Raw genomic sequence first — 14,343 nt, forward strand, 5'->3', positions numbered from 1 at the left:
AAAAATGTCAAAGTGGAATAATTGATGTCAAGTAATTGGATCCTTAAATAAATCAATAATTCATGACATTGATTTTTTTTTCATAATTTTTTTTTAACAATGACAGTTCATAAAAATGTCATAAATGTATTCATTTTTTAAGTCTTGAGATCCACTTTAGATCTGTGCATTGATTATACCTTTTTATTATTGTTGTTTTATGCACAAAAACTTAGTTTTTTATATTGCAAAAATACAAAATATGCAAAATTTCCCCCCCAAAAAAATGTCAAAGTGGAATATTTGATGTGAAGTAATTGGATCCTTAAATAAATCAATAATTCAACATTGATTTTACTTCATTATTATTTTTCAGCAATGACAGTTAAAAAAGTGCCAGTAAAATGTTTGGGGATCCAAAAGGGCCACACTCATAAAATGTTTAAAAAAAAAAAGTCATAAATGTATAAATTTTTTTACTTCTAGCGCTTAAGTCTTGAGATCAACTTTAGATCTATGTATTGATTTTTAAGTTTTTATTATTGTTTTTTGCACAAAAACCTTGTTTTTCATATGGCAGGCACGCAAAATATGCAATATTTCCCCCACAAAATCATTCAAAGTGGGATATTTGGTGTGAAGTAATTGGATCCTTAAATAAATCAATAATTCATAATATTGATTTTATTTCTTTTTTAAACTTTTTTTTTTTTTAACAATGACAGTTCATAAAAATGTCATAAATGTATAAATTTTTTAAGTCTTGAGATCCACTTTAAAACTATGCGTTGATTGTACCTTTTTATTATTATTGTTTTATGCACAAAAACTTAGTTTTTTATATTGTAAACACACAAAATATGTAATACCATCCGCCCCCAAAATGTCAAAGTGTAATATTTGATGTGAAGTAATTGGATCCTTAAATAAATCTATAATTCGTAGTAACATTTATTTTACTTCATTATTTTTTTTGAGCAATGACAGTTTAAAAAAAAACTGCCGCTAAAATTCTTGGGGATTCAAAATGTTAAAAAAAAAGTTTAACGCTTAAATCTTGAGATCAACTTTAGATCTATGCATTGATTATAAGTTTGTATTATTGTTTTATGCACAAAAACTTTGTTTTTTTATATGACAAGCACACATATTATGCAATATTTCCCCCCAAAAAAATGTCAAAGTGGAATATTTGATGTGAAGTCATTTGATCCTTAAATAAATCTATAATTCATAGTAACATTTATTTTACTTCATTATTTTTTTTGAGCAATGACAGTTTAAAAAAAAACTGCCGCTAAAATTCTTGGGGATTCAAAATGTTAAAAAAAAAGTTTAACGCTTAAATCTTGAGATCAACTTTAGATCTATGCATTGATTATAAGTTTGTATTATTGTTTTTTGCACAAAAACCTTGTTTTTCATATGGCAAGCACGCAAAATATGCAATATTTCCCCCACAAAATCATTCAAAGTGGGATATTTGGTGTGAAGTAATTGGAGCCTAGATAGGGGGATAATTCATAACATAGATTTTACTTCATTATTATATTTTGGTTCAAAGCTTTGCGTTATTAGTGTCATCTTGGCAAGTTTTTTGGTTATATTTCACCTGTTTGCTCTTTTATTCCATGCTAACTTGAACTCCCAGCAATGTACTGGTCCTGTTTGTGTTGACGTGTGTGTGTGTGTGTGTGTGTGTGTGTGTGTGTGTGTGTGTGTGTGTGTGTGTGTGTGTGTGTGTGTGTGGGTGTGGGTGTGGGTGTGGGTGTAGATCACGCGGAACACCACTCCTGCGTACCGGACTCCGGAAATGATTGACCTGTATTCCAACTACCCCATCAACGAGAAACAAGACATCTGGGTCAGACTCTTTGTTTCACCTATTTTTGCGGATTGGATTTGTGTGTTGTAATGATTGTGTATTGTGGCAAGGCAGGCCCTGGGCTGCATCCTCTACCTGCTGTGTTTCAAGCAGCACCCTTTTGAGGAGGGCGCCAAGCTGCAAATTGTCAACGGGAAGTACTCCATCCCGCAGAACCACGCCAAGTACGCCGTGTATCACGACCTCATACGTACGTACCACCTATGTCGGCGTGTGCGCCATCTGATAGGGCTGTCAAAAAAATGGATTGTCAAATTAATTGCGATTCCTATTCGTAATGATTCTTAATTGATTTTAAAAATCAATGACAAAATATATATTTTTATTATTATATATTATTATATATAATAATTAATCTGTCCTGTCCAGACAAATGAAGATGTACTTTAGAAGAGAGAAGTGTTGGATACTTCTCTTGTTGCCTTATTTGTATTTGACTTTATTAAATGTCTGGGTACGATTTTAATAAACAAAGCCGGTTTTTATTGTGTGAATGTCCAAGCATTCACACATATAAGATTTTACACCAAAAAACGATCTATTTATTATTATTGTTATTAGTTGTATTATGTGTGAATGTCCAAACATTCACACACATAAGATTCTACACCAAAAAACTATCTATTTATTATTACTGTTATTATTTGTATTATTATTATTGTGTGAATGTCCAAGCATTCACACATATAAGATTCTACACCAAAAAAACGATCTATTTATTATTATTGTTATTAGTTGTATTATTATGTGTGTGAATGTCCAAACATTCACACACATAAGATTCTACACCAAAAAAATATCTATTTATTATTAATATTATTATTTGTATTATTATTTTTGTGTGAATGTCCACGCATTTGCACATATAAAATTGTACACCAAAAAGCAATCTATTTATTATTATTATTATTATTTGTATTATTATTATTTTTGTGTGAATGTCCACGCATTTGCACATATAAAATTGTACACCAAAAAGCAATCTATTTATTAATAGTAATGTTATTGTTTATATTTGTATTACTATTGTTATTATTATTATTATTATTGTGTGAATGTCCAAGCATTCACACATATAAGATTTTACACCAAAAAACGATCTATTTATTATTATTGTTATTAGTTGTATTATGTGTGAATGTCCAAACATTCACACACATAAGATTCTACACCAAAAAACTATCTATTTATTATTACTGTTATTATCTGTATTATTATTATTGTGTGAATGTCCAAGCATTCACACATATAAGATTCTACACCAAAAAATGATCTATTTATTATTATTGTTATTAGTTGTGTTATTATGTGTGTGAATGTCCAAACATTCACACACATAAGATTCTACACCAAAAAAATATTTATTTATTATTATTATTATTATTTGTATTATTATTATTTTTGTGTGAATGTCCACGCATTCACACGTATAAGATTCTACACCAAAAAACGATCTATTTATTATTATTGTTATTAGTTGTATTATTATGTGTGTGAATGTCCAAACATTCACACACATAAGATTCTACACCAAAAAAATATCTATTTATTATTATCATTATTATTTGTATTATTATTATTTTTGTGTGAATGTCCACGCATTTGCACATATAAAATTGTACACCAAAAAGCAATCTATTTATTATTATTATTATTATTTGTATTATTATTATTTTTGTGTGAATGTCCACGCATTTGCACATATAAAATTGTACACCAAAAAGCAATCTATTTATTAATAGTAATGTTATTGTTTATATTTGTATTACTATTGTTATTATTATTATTATTATTGTGTGAATGTCCAAGCATTCACACATATAAGATTTTACACCAAAAAACGATCTATTTATTATTATTGTTATTAGTTGTATTATTATATGTGTGAATGTCCAAACATTCATACACTTAAGATTCTACACCAAAAAACGATCTATTTATTATTATTGTTATTATTTGTATTGTTATTATTGTGTGAATGTCCAAACATTCACACACATAAGATTCTACACCAAAAAAATATCTATTTATTATTATTATTATTATTATTTGTATTATTATTATTTTTGTGTGAATGTCCATGCATTTGCACATATAAAATTCTACACCAAAAAGCAATCTATTTATTAATAGTAATGTTATTGTTTATATTTGTATTACTATTGTTATTATTATTATTATTATTATTATTATTGTGTGAATGTCCAAGCATTCACACATATAAGATTCTATACCAAAAAAAACATGTATTATTATTATTATTGTGTGACTGTCCAAACATTCACATATATAATATTCAACACCAAAAAAAAATGTATTCATTATTATTATTATTATTATTATTATTATTAATGTGTGAATGTCCAAGCCTTCACAAACATAAGATTTGACAACAACAAACAATCTATTTATTATTATTATTATTAATGTGTGAATGTCCAAGTATTCACACATAAGGTTCGACACCAAAAAATCATGTATTCATTATTATTATTATTATTATTATTATTGTGTGAATGTCCAAGCATTCACAAACATAAGATTCGACAGCAACAAACAATCTATTATTATTATTATTATTATTATTATTAATGTGTGAATGTCCAAGTATTCACACATAAGATTCGACACCAAAACAAATCATGTATTCATTATTATTATTAATAATGTGTGAATGTCCAAGTATTGAACATAAGATTCAACACCAAAAAATCATGTATTCATTATTATTATTATTATTATTATTGTGTGAATGTCCAAGCATTCACAAACATAAGATTCGACAGCAACAAACAATCTATTATTATTATTATTATTATTATTATTAATGTGTGAATGTCCAAGTATTCACACATAAGATTCGACACCAAAAAAAATCATGTATTCATTATTATTATTAATAATGTGTGAATGTCCAAGTATTGAACATAAGATTCAACACCAAAAAATCATGTATTCATTATTATTATTATTATTATTATTGTGTGAATGTCCAAGCATTCACAAACACAAGATTCGACAGCAACAAACAATCTATTATTATTATTATTATTATTATTATTATTAATGTGTGAATGTCCAAGTATTCACACATAAGATTCGACACCAAAAAAAATCATGTATTCATTATTATTATTAATAATGTGTGAATGTCCAAGTATTGAACATAAGATTCGACACCAAAAAATCATGTATTCATTATTATTATTATTATTGTGTGAATGTCCAAGCATTCACAAACATAAGATTCGACAGCGACAAACAATCTATTATTATTATTATTATTATTAATAATGTGTGAATGTCCAAGTATTCACACGTAAGATTCAACACAAAAAAATCATGTATTCATTATTATTATTATTAATGTGTGAATGTCCAAGTATTAAACATAAGATTCGACACCAAAAAATCATGTATTCATTATTATTATTATTATTGTGTGAATGTCCAAGCATTCACAAACATAAGATCTGACAGCAACAAACAATCTATGTATTATTATTATTATTATTATTATTATTACTATTATTATTAATGTGTGAATGTCCAAGTATTCACACATAAGATTCGACACCAAAAAAATCATGTATTCATTATTATTATTAATAATGTGTGAATGTCCAAGTATTAAACATAAGATTCGACACCAAAAAATCATGTATTCATTATTATTATTATTATTATTATTGTGTGAATGTCCAAGCATTCACAAACATAAGATTCGACAGCAACAAACAATCTATTATTATTATTATTATTAATGTGTGAATGTCCAAGTATTCACATGTAAGATTCAACACAAAAAAATCATGTATTCATTATTATTATTATTAATGTGTGAATGTCCAAGTATTAAACATAAGATTCGACACCAAAAAAACATGTATTCATTATTATTATTATTATTATTATTGTATGAATGTCCAAGCATTCACAAACATAATATCTGACAGCAACAAACAATCCATGTATTATTATTATTATTATTATTATTACTATTATTATTAATGTGTGAATGTCCAAGTATTCACACATAAGATGCGACACCAAAAAAATCATGTATTCATTATTATTATTAATAATGTGTGAATGTCCAAGTATTAAACATAAGATTCGACACCAAAAAATCATGTATTCATTATTATTATTATTATTATTGTGTGAATGTCCAAGCATTCACAAACATAAGATTCGACAGCAACAAACAATCTATTATTATTATTATTATTGTTAATAATGTGTGAATGTCCAAGTATTCACACGTAAGATTCAACACAAAAAAATCATGTATTCATTATTATTATATTATTAATGTGTGAATGTCCAAGTATTAAACATAAGATTCGACACCAAAAAATCATGTATTCATTGTTATTATTATTATTATTGTGTGAATGTCCAAGCATTCACAAACATAAGATTCGACAGCAACAAACAATCTATTATTATTATTATTATTATTAGTAATAATGTGTGAATGTCCAAGTATTCACACGTAAGATTCAACACAAAAAAATCATGTATTCATTATTATTATTATTAATGTGTGAATGTCCAAGTATTAAACATAAGATTCGACACCAAAAAAACACGTATTCATTATTATTATTATTATTATTATTGTGTGAATGTCCAAGCATTCACAAACATAAGATCTGACAGCAACAAACAATCTATTTATTATTATTATTATTATTATTATTATTACTACTAGTATTATTAATGTGTGAATGTCCAAGTATTCACACATAAGATTCGACACCAAAAAATCATGTATTCATTAATATTATTAATAATGTGTGAATGTCCAAGTATTAAACATAAGATTCAACACCAAAAAATCATGTATTCATTATTATTATTGTGTGACTGTCCAAACATTCACACATATAAGATTTGACACCAACAAACAATCTATTTATTATTATTCCGCCGCAAAACTTTGGCGCGCTCCACAGTCCAGTTTTCATCCGATCGGAACCGTTGAAGTATCAAAACGTTTGGCTCGACCTGGAATCTTGAGCTCCCCAACATCTTGAACTTGCAACTTTAATTGTAATCTGCAAAAAAAGATGCTAAAAGAAGATATGACGACTGTCGTAAAAGGAAAGGTTCGCAAACTGGAGTTGTCAAACAGAATACTTCCAAAAAGGTCTGCCTTTGCTCTGTGTTTGGAACCTTGTTGTAAGGATGTTCTCCGTTCCCTTCCTTGCTGCCTAGGCTCCATGCTGAAAGTGCACCCGGAGGAGCGTCTCTCAATTACGGAGTTAGTCAACCAGCTCCAGGAAATAGCAGCAGCACGCAACGTCAACCCCAAGTCCCCCATCACGGAGGTAGGCCACGCCAAATTGGCCTTTTCCTTATCAAGCACATTGTTTTTACTTCCTCTTTCAGCTCATTTAGGCAGCAAACTAATAGGGCCTGATTGAATCCCTCATGACTTCCACTTAATGACATGGGTGGGATGAATTACAAATGTTTTATTATCCAAAATCCATCAGTCACTTTATTGTCCCTGCTGAAAAGACTTAAAGGCCTACTGAAAGCCACTACTAGCGACCACGCAGTCTGATAGTTTATATATCAATGATGAAATATTAACATTGCAACACATGCCAATACGGCCGGGTTAACTTATAAAGTGACATTTTAAACTTCTAAAGGAAACTTCCGCTTGTAAATGTCGCGGTATGATGACGTATGCGCGTGACGTCACGAGGGCAAGGGAAGTGTTTGGACCCAATTCAAATACCTCTGTTTTCTTCCACAAAATTCCACAGTATTCTGGACATCTGTGTTGGTGAATCTTTTGCAATTTGTTTAATGGACAATGGAGACTGTAAATAAGAAAGTTGTAGGTGCGATCGGTGGAGCGGCGGACTACAGCAACACCAACACCAGGAGGTTGTGTTGTGTTTTGAGCAGGGTAGCAGACGCACTGCAGTGAGTAAGCCCGCCGCCGCATCTAAGTTAGCTTCTGTTTTTTTAGCTTCGCCAAGCTGAATATTATTAATCGTGTATTTACATGTTCATGGTTTAATAGTATTTTTGATCTTCTGTCTATCCATCCAGTCAGGGTATTTTTTATTTAGTTTCTATCTGCATTTGAGACTGCTATGCTATCACGTTGGCTACGTTGCTAGGTTAGCTTCTATTTTTTTAGCTTTGCAAAGCTGAATATTATTAATCGTGTATTTACATGTTCATGGTTTAATAGTATTTTTGATCTTCTGTCTATCCATCCAGTCAGGGTTTTTTTTAAATTTAGTTTCTATCTGCATTTGAGACTGCTATGCTATCACGTTGGCTACGTTGCTAGGTTAGCTTCTATTTTTTTTAGCTTTGAAAAGCTGAATATTATTAATCGTGTATTTACATGTTCATGGTTTAATAATGGAGGTCTGAGGAACTCCCTCTGGTGTAGTACCTGTGTGACAAACAATAACACACCATTTCGCCGTCTTTGCATGTGTTTCATGATAACTATTTGCATTGTGGCGGTTAGCCAAGTAAACATCAATTTATTAGCGTGCACCGTTTGATAAGCCGCAGGGTTAAAATGGTCGGAAAAAAGTAGCGGCTTATAGTCTGGCATTTGTGGTATCTTCAGTAGCGGCACCAGAAACCTGCAGAAACGTCTTCTCAGACAACCTGAACAGTCTTGTAGTAATGGATTCAGCGCCCTGTGAAGCCCGCCATACCCGCCCTGCTTGACGTCTCATGTTCACCAGCTCAGCCGCTCACCATTTTGCCCACAAAGCCACAAATCCTGCCACTAATAACCAAAATCCTGCAGCAAAGTTGTGACTTATTTAAAGCTGGCTTATATAGTTTATCTGATGAATCCATTTGTAGGCTGCCAACAAACTGCATACGCTTGGTTTTTTTTCCCCCTCAGCATTTACAGGTGAGCTGTGACTGTTCAAATCCTGGTTGTTTTTCCAAATGATGACAGGTGTGAATGAGAGCGTGTATTGTCTGTGTTATGATGTAAAGGAGGGCTGGTTGTAATTAGACATGTACATTCACCTCAAAATGTAGTGTATATTACTAGAGATGTCCGATAATATCGGTCTGCCGATGTTATCAGCCGATAAATGCGTTAAAATGTAATATCGGAAATTATCGGTATCGTTTTTTTTATTATCAGTATCGTTTTTTTTATTTTATTTTTTTATTATTTATTTATTCACATAAAAAACACAAGATACACTTACAATTAGTGCACCAACCCAAAAAACTTCCCTCCCCCATTCACACAAAAGGGTTGTTTCTTTCTGTTATTAATATTCTGCTTCCTACATTATATATCAATATATATCAATACAGTCTGCAAGGGATACAGTCCGTAAGCACACATGATTGTGCGTGCTGCTGCTCCACTAATAGTACTAACCTTTAACAGTTAATTTGACTCATTTTCATTCATTACTAGTTTCTATGTAACTGTTTTTATATTGTTGTACTTTCTTTTTTATTCAAGAAAATGTTTTAAATTTATTTATCTTATTTTACTAATTTTTTTAAAAAGGACCTTATCTTCACCATACCTGGTTGTCCAAATTAGGCATAATAATGTGTTAATTCCACGACTGCATATATCGGTTGATATCGGTATCGGTAATCAAAGAGTTGGACAATATCGGAATATCGGATATCGGCAAAAAGCCATTATCGGACATCCCTAGTTGTAATGTATAAGTACGTGTCAATGAAAGGACATTTTATGACTTTTCTTAATATGATTACGTGCTTTAGTATACATTTATTGCATGTTTCTGTATCTCTTTAATTTAACCAGGGACTGCAGATAGAAATAGCTATTTAGTGGGGGTGTAACGGTACACAAAAATGTGGGTTCGGTACGTACCTCGGTGTAGAGGTCACGGTTCGGTTCATTCTCGGTACAGTAAGAAAACAACAAAATATACATTTTGGGGTTATTTATTTACCAAATTTGCAAAATCTTCCACCAAAAATATTTTCCTTCGTGTAATATTTGATGTGAAGTAATGGGAACCTTGGATAGGTCAATAATTCATAATAACATTGATTTTGATTCAATATTATGTTTTGAGCAATGACAGTTTGAAAGAGAAAAAAAAACAGCTTTGTTTTATTAGTCAACATTGCAACTTTTTATAAATGACATTTAACCTTTAAGCTTTTTTATTTCACTTTTGTTATGTTTTTGTTTATTGTAATAGTATTTTTAGAATGTGTCGTGGGCCTTTAAAACATTAGCTGTGGGCCGCAAATGTCCTCCGGGGCACACTTTTGACACCCCTGCTATAGATAATAAAACATTAAATGTGATAAATCTATGGATAAAAAGCAGAGCCTGGCGACGCATGCACGTTTATCATAACTCTCTCTCTCTCTCTCTCTCTCTCTCTGCCCCTCCCTCACCAATGCTGCTGTTTGTTTTGTTTTTAACCCCTTCTTAACCCTGAACGTACATTGAAAATACACGCAACCCTAACTCAAAATGCCGGACATTTGAGGCATTTAAGAAACTCCGCCCTGACAGCTCCGCAAAAGAGGACATGAAAAGAGGACGTATGGTCAGTCTATCCTAGCCCGTTAGCTGCTAGCATGCCATGTGTTGTGCCTCGGTGTGCATTGTTTACACCAGTGTTTTTCAACCTTTTTTGAGCCAAGGCACATATTTTGCGTTGAAAAAATCCAGAGGCACACCACCAGCAGAAATCATTGAAAAACAAAACTCCGTTGACAGTAAAAAGTCGTTGTTGCAATTGTTGGATATGACTTTAAACCAGGGGTCAGCAACCTTTTTGAAAGCAAGAGCTACTTCTTGGGTAGTGATTAATGCGAAGGGCTACCAGTTTGATACACACTTAAATAAATTGCCAGAAATAGCCAATTTGCTCAATTTACCTTTAACTCTGTTATTATTAATAATTAATGATATTTACACTTAATTGAACGGTTTAAAAGAGGAGAAAACACGAAAAAAATGACAGTTAAATTTTGAAACATAGTTTATCTTCAATTTCGACTCTTTAAAATTCAAAATTCAACCGAAAAAAAGAAGAGAAAAACTAGCTAATTCGAATCTTTTGGAAAAAATAAAAGAAATAATTTATGGAACATCATTAGTAATTTTTCCTGATTAAGATTAATTTTAGAATTTTGATGACATGTTTTAAATAGGTTAAAATCCAATCTGCACTTTGTTAGAATATATAACAAATTGGACCAAGCTATATTTCTAACAAAGACAAATAATTATTTCTTCTAGATTTTCCAGAACAAAAATTTTAAAAGAAATTCAAAAGACTTTGAAATAAGATTTAAATTTGATTCTACAGATTTTCTAGATTTGCCAGAATAATTTTTTTTAATTTTAATCGAGTTTTTTTTTATTTTAATCATAAGTTTGAAGAAATATTTCACAAATATTCCTCGTCGAAAAAACAGAAGCTGAAATGAAGAATTAAATTAAAATGTATTTATTATTCTTTACAATAAATAAAAAAAATTTTTACTTGAACATTGATTTAAATTGTCAGGAAATAAGAGGAAGGAATATAAAAGGTCAAAAGGTATATGTGTTTAAAAATCCTAAAATCATTTTTAAGGTTGTATTTTTTCTATGCCCACTGGCCTGTTCTAAAAATATCTCAAATAGCAGCACTTACCAGTGAGCTGCCTCTATTTTTTAAATTGTATTTATCTACTAGCAAGCTGGTCTCGCTTTGCCCGACATTTTTAATTCTAAAAGAGACAAAACTCAAATAGAATTTGAAAATCCAAGAAAATATTTGAAAGACTTGGTCTTCACTTGTTTAAATAAATTCATTAATTTTTTTACTTTGCTTCTTATAACTTTCAGAAAGACAATTTTAGAGAAAAAATACAACCTTAAAAATGATTTTAGGATTTTTAAACACATATACCTTTTGACCTTTTAAATTCCTTCCTCTTCTTTCCTGACAATTTAAATCAATGTTCAAGTCCATTTTTTTTTTTTATTGTAAAGAATAATAAATACATTTTAATTTAATTCTTCATTTTAGCTTCTGTTTTTTCGACGAAGAATATTTGCGAAATATTTCTTTAAACTTATTATGATTAAAATTCCCAAAAATTATTCTGGCAAATCTAGAAAATCTGTAGAATCAAATTTAAATCTTATTTCAAAGTCTTTTGAATTTCTTTTAACATTTTTGTTCTGGAAAATCTAGAAGAAATAATGATTTGTCTTTGTTAGAAATATAGCTTGGTCCAATTTGTTATATATTCTAACAAAGTGCAGATTGGATTTTAACCTATTTAAAACATGTCATCAAAATTCTAAAATTAATCTTAATCAGGAAAATTTACTAATGATGTTCCATAAAAAAAAATTTTTTTTTTTTTTTTCAAAAAGATTCGAATTAGCTAGTTTTCCCCCTTTTTTTCGGTTGAATTTTGAATTTTAAAGAGTCGAAATTGAAGATAAACTATGTTTCAAAATTTAATTGTCATTTTTTTCGTGTTTTCTCCTCTTTTAAACCGTCCAATTAAGTGTAAATATCATTAATTATTAATAATAACATAGAGTTAAAGGTAAATTGAGCAAATTGGCTATTTCTGGCAATTTATTTAAGTGTGTATCAAACTGGTAGCCCTTCGCATTAATCACTACCCAAGAAGTAGCTCTTGGTTTCAAAAAGGTTGCTGACCACTGGTATAGAGTGTGTGTGTAGAGCGAAGGGGGGTAATCTGATTAGTTTTAAGAAGGGGTTTCCCATAAGGAGATTATTGTCCGCCTCCAGACGTGTTGAGAGCTCCACTCTCGTCTGACCACCGAGGGACGGCAAGACCGGACAATATCCCAGTTTACCTTCCGGACTCTTCCGAAAGGATTGTTTTTTTTTGGATGTGTTGCACTTAGAAAGCAAGGTGTTGTCATTGACAGCCATTATTAGGACTTTGTAAGATTAGTTGCCATGTTGACTGCCTACTACTGTTGGCGGCCCGCCTATGACGGCTATGAATGTCTGCAGCTGCTGGAGCAAAACGGAGGATTCGGCAACAACGGATCCCCGGCGCCTCCGCAGATCCACACTGTCCACGGCAATCCAGGTGAGTGTCGTGTGGAGCGTGCTTGAAGGTCTAAGTTGATCGGATGGCGTGAAGTTAGCACTGCAAATATTACATCAACGCCACCATTATGTTGCGCTAACATTGTGCCGTTATTGTTTTGAAGTTATTGTGAAATACATGTTCTGGCAAGGCCCCCACCTGGTCAAAATCTCCACAAACGTGTCCCATTTGTTTTATGCTGCAATTTTTATTGTCTAAATATTATAGTTTTTATGTAATTAACATATTATTCATAATCAGCCCCCACCTGGTCAAAATCTCCACAAACTTTGTCCCATTTGTTTTATGCTGCAATTTTTATTGTCTAAATATTATAGTTTTTATGTTCTTAACATATTATTCATAATCAGCCCCCATCTTGTCAAAATCTTCCCAAACTTTGTCCCATTTGTTTTATGCTGCAATTTTTATTGTCTTAATATTATAGTTTTTAGGTAATTAACATATTAATATTTTTAATCAGCCCCCATCTTGTCAAAATCTCCCCAAACTTTGTACCATTTGTTTTATGCTGCATTTTTTATCCAACTATTATAGTTTTTGTGTTAACATATTATTATTCATAATCAGCCCCCACATTGTCAAAATCTCCCCAAACGTTGTCCCATTTGTATTATGCTGCAATTTTTTTTGTCTAAATATTATAGTTTTTTATATTTTAAAAATGTTATTATTCATAATCAGCCCCCACCTTGTCAAACTCAACTTTGTCCCATTTGTATTATGCTGCATTTTTTATCCAACTATTAGAGTTTTTATGTTAACATATTATTATTCATAATCAGCCCCCACATTGTCAAAATCTCCACAAACTTTGTCCCATTTCTTTTATGCTGCATTTTTTTGTCTAAATATTATAGTTTTTTATGTTATTAATATATTATTCATAATCAGCCCCCACCCTGTCAAAATCTCCTCAAACGTGTCCCATTTCTTTTATGCTGCATTTTTATCCAACTATTAGAGTTTTTTATGTAATTAACATATTATTATTCATAATCAGCCCCCCCACATTGTCAAAATCGCCACAAACTTTGTCCCATTTGTTTTATGCTGCATTTTTTTTTGGTCTAAATATTATCTTTTTTTCAGTTATTAACATATTATTCATAATCAGCCCCCACATTGTCAAAATCTCCACAAACTTTGTCCCAATTGTATTATGCTGCAATTTTTATTGTCTAAATATTATAGTTTTTTATATTTTAAAAATTGTATTATTCATAATCAGCCCCCACCTTGTCAAAATCTCCACAAACTTTGTCCCATTTCTTTTATGCTGCAATTATTTTTGGCTAAATATTTTAGTTTTTTATGTAATTAACATATTGTTATTCATAATCAGCCCCCACATTGTCAAAATC

General features: G+C 30.6%; 1 protein-coding gene across 1 annotated transcript in view; it reads left to right on the plus strand.

Annotated features, from left to right (window-relative positions):
• LOC133632143 (cyclin-G-associated kinase-like) overlaps positions 1–14,343 on the plus strand; it is an 86,297-nt gene that overhangs the window by 19,044 nt on the left and 52,910 nt on the right. The window contains exons 7-10 of the mRNA XM_062024386.1: positions 1,754–1,843; positions 1,919–2,054; positions 7,088–7,200; positions 12,880–12,958. Coding sequence (XP_061880370.1) covers positions 1,754–1,843; positions 1,919–2,054; positions 7,088–7,200; positions 12,880–12,958 — 418 coding nt within the window. The remainder of the gene's footprint in view (positions 1–1,753; positions 1,844–1,918; positions 2,055–7,087; positions 7,201–12,879; positions 12,959–14,343) is intronic.

Source organism: Entelurus aequoreus, linkage group LG17, assembly GCF_033978785.1.
Source record: "Entelurus aequoreus isolate RoL-2023_Sb linkage group LG17, RoL_Eaeq_v1.1, whole genome shotgun sequence".
Taxonomy (NCBI): domain Eukaryota; kingdom Metazoa; phylum Chordata; class Actinopteri; order Syngnathiformes; family Syngnathidae; genus Entelurus; species Entelurus aequoreus.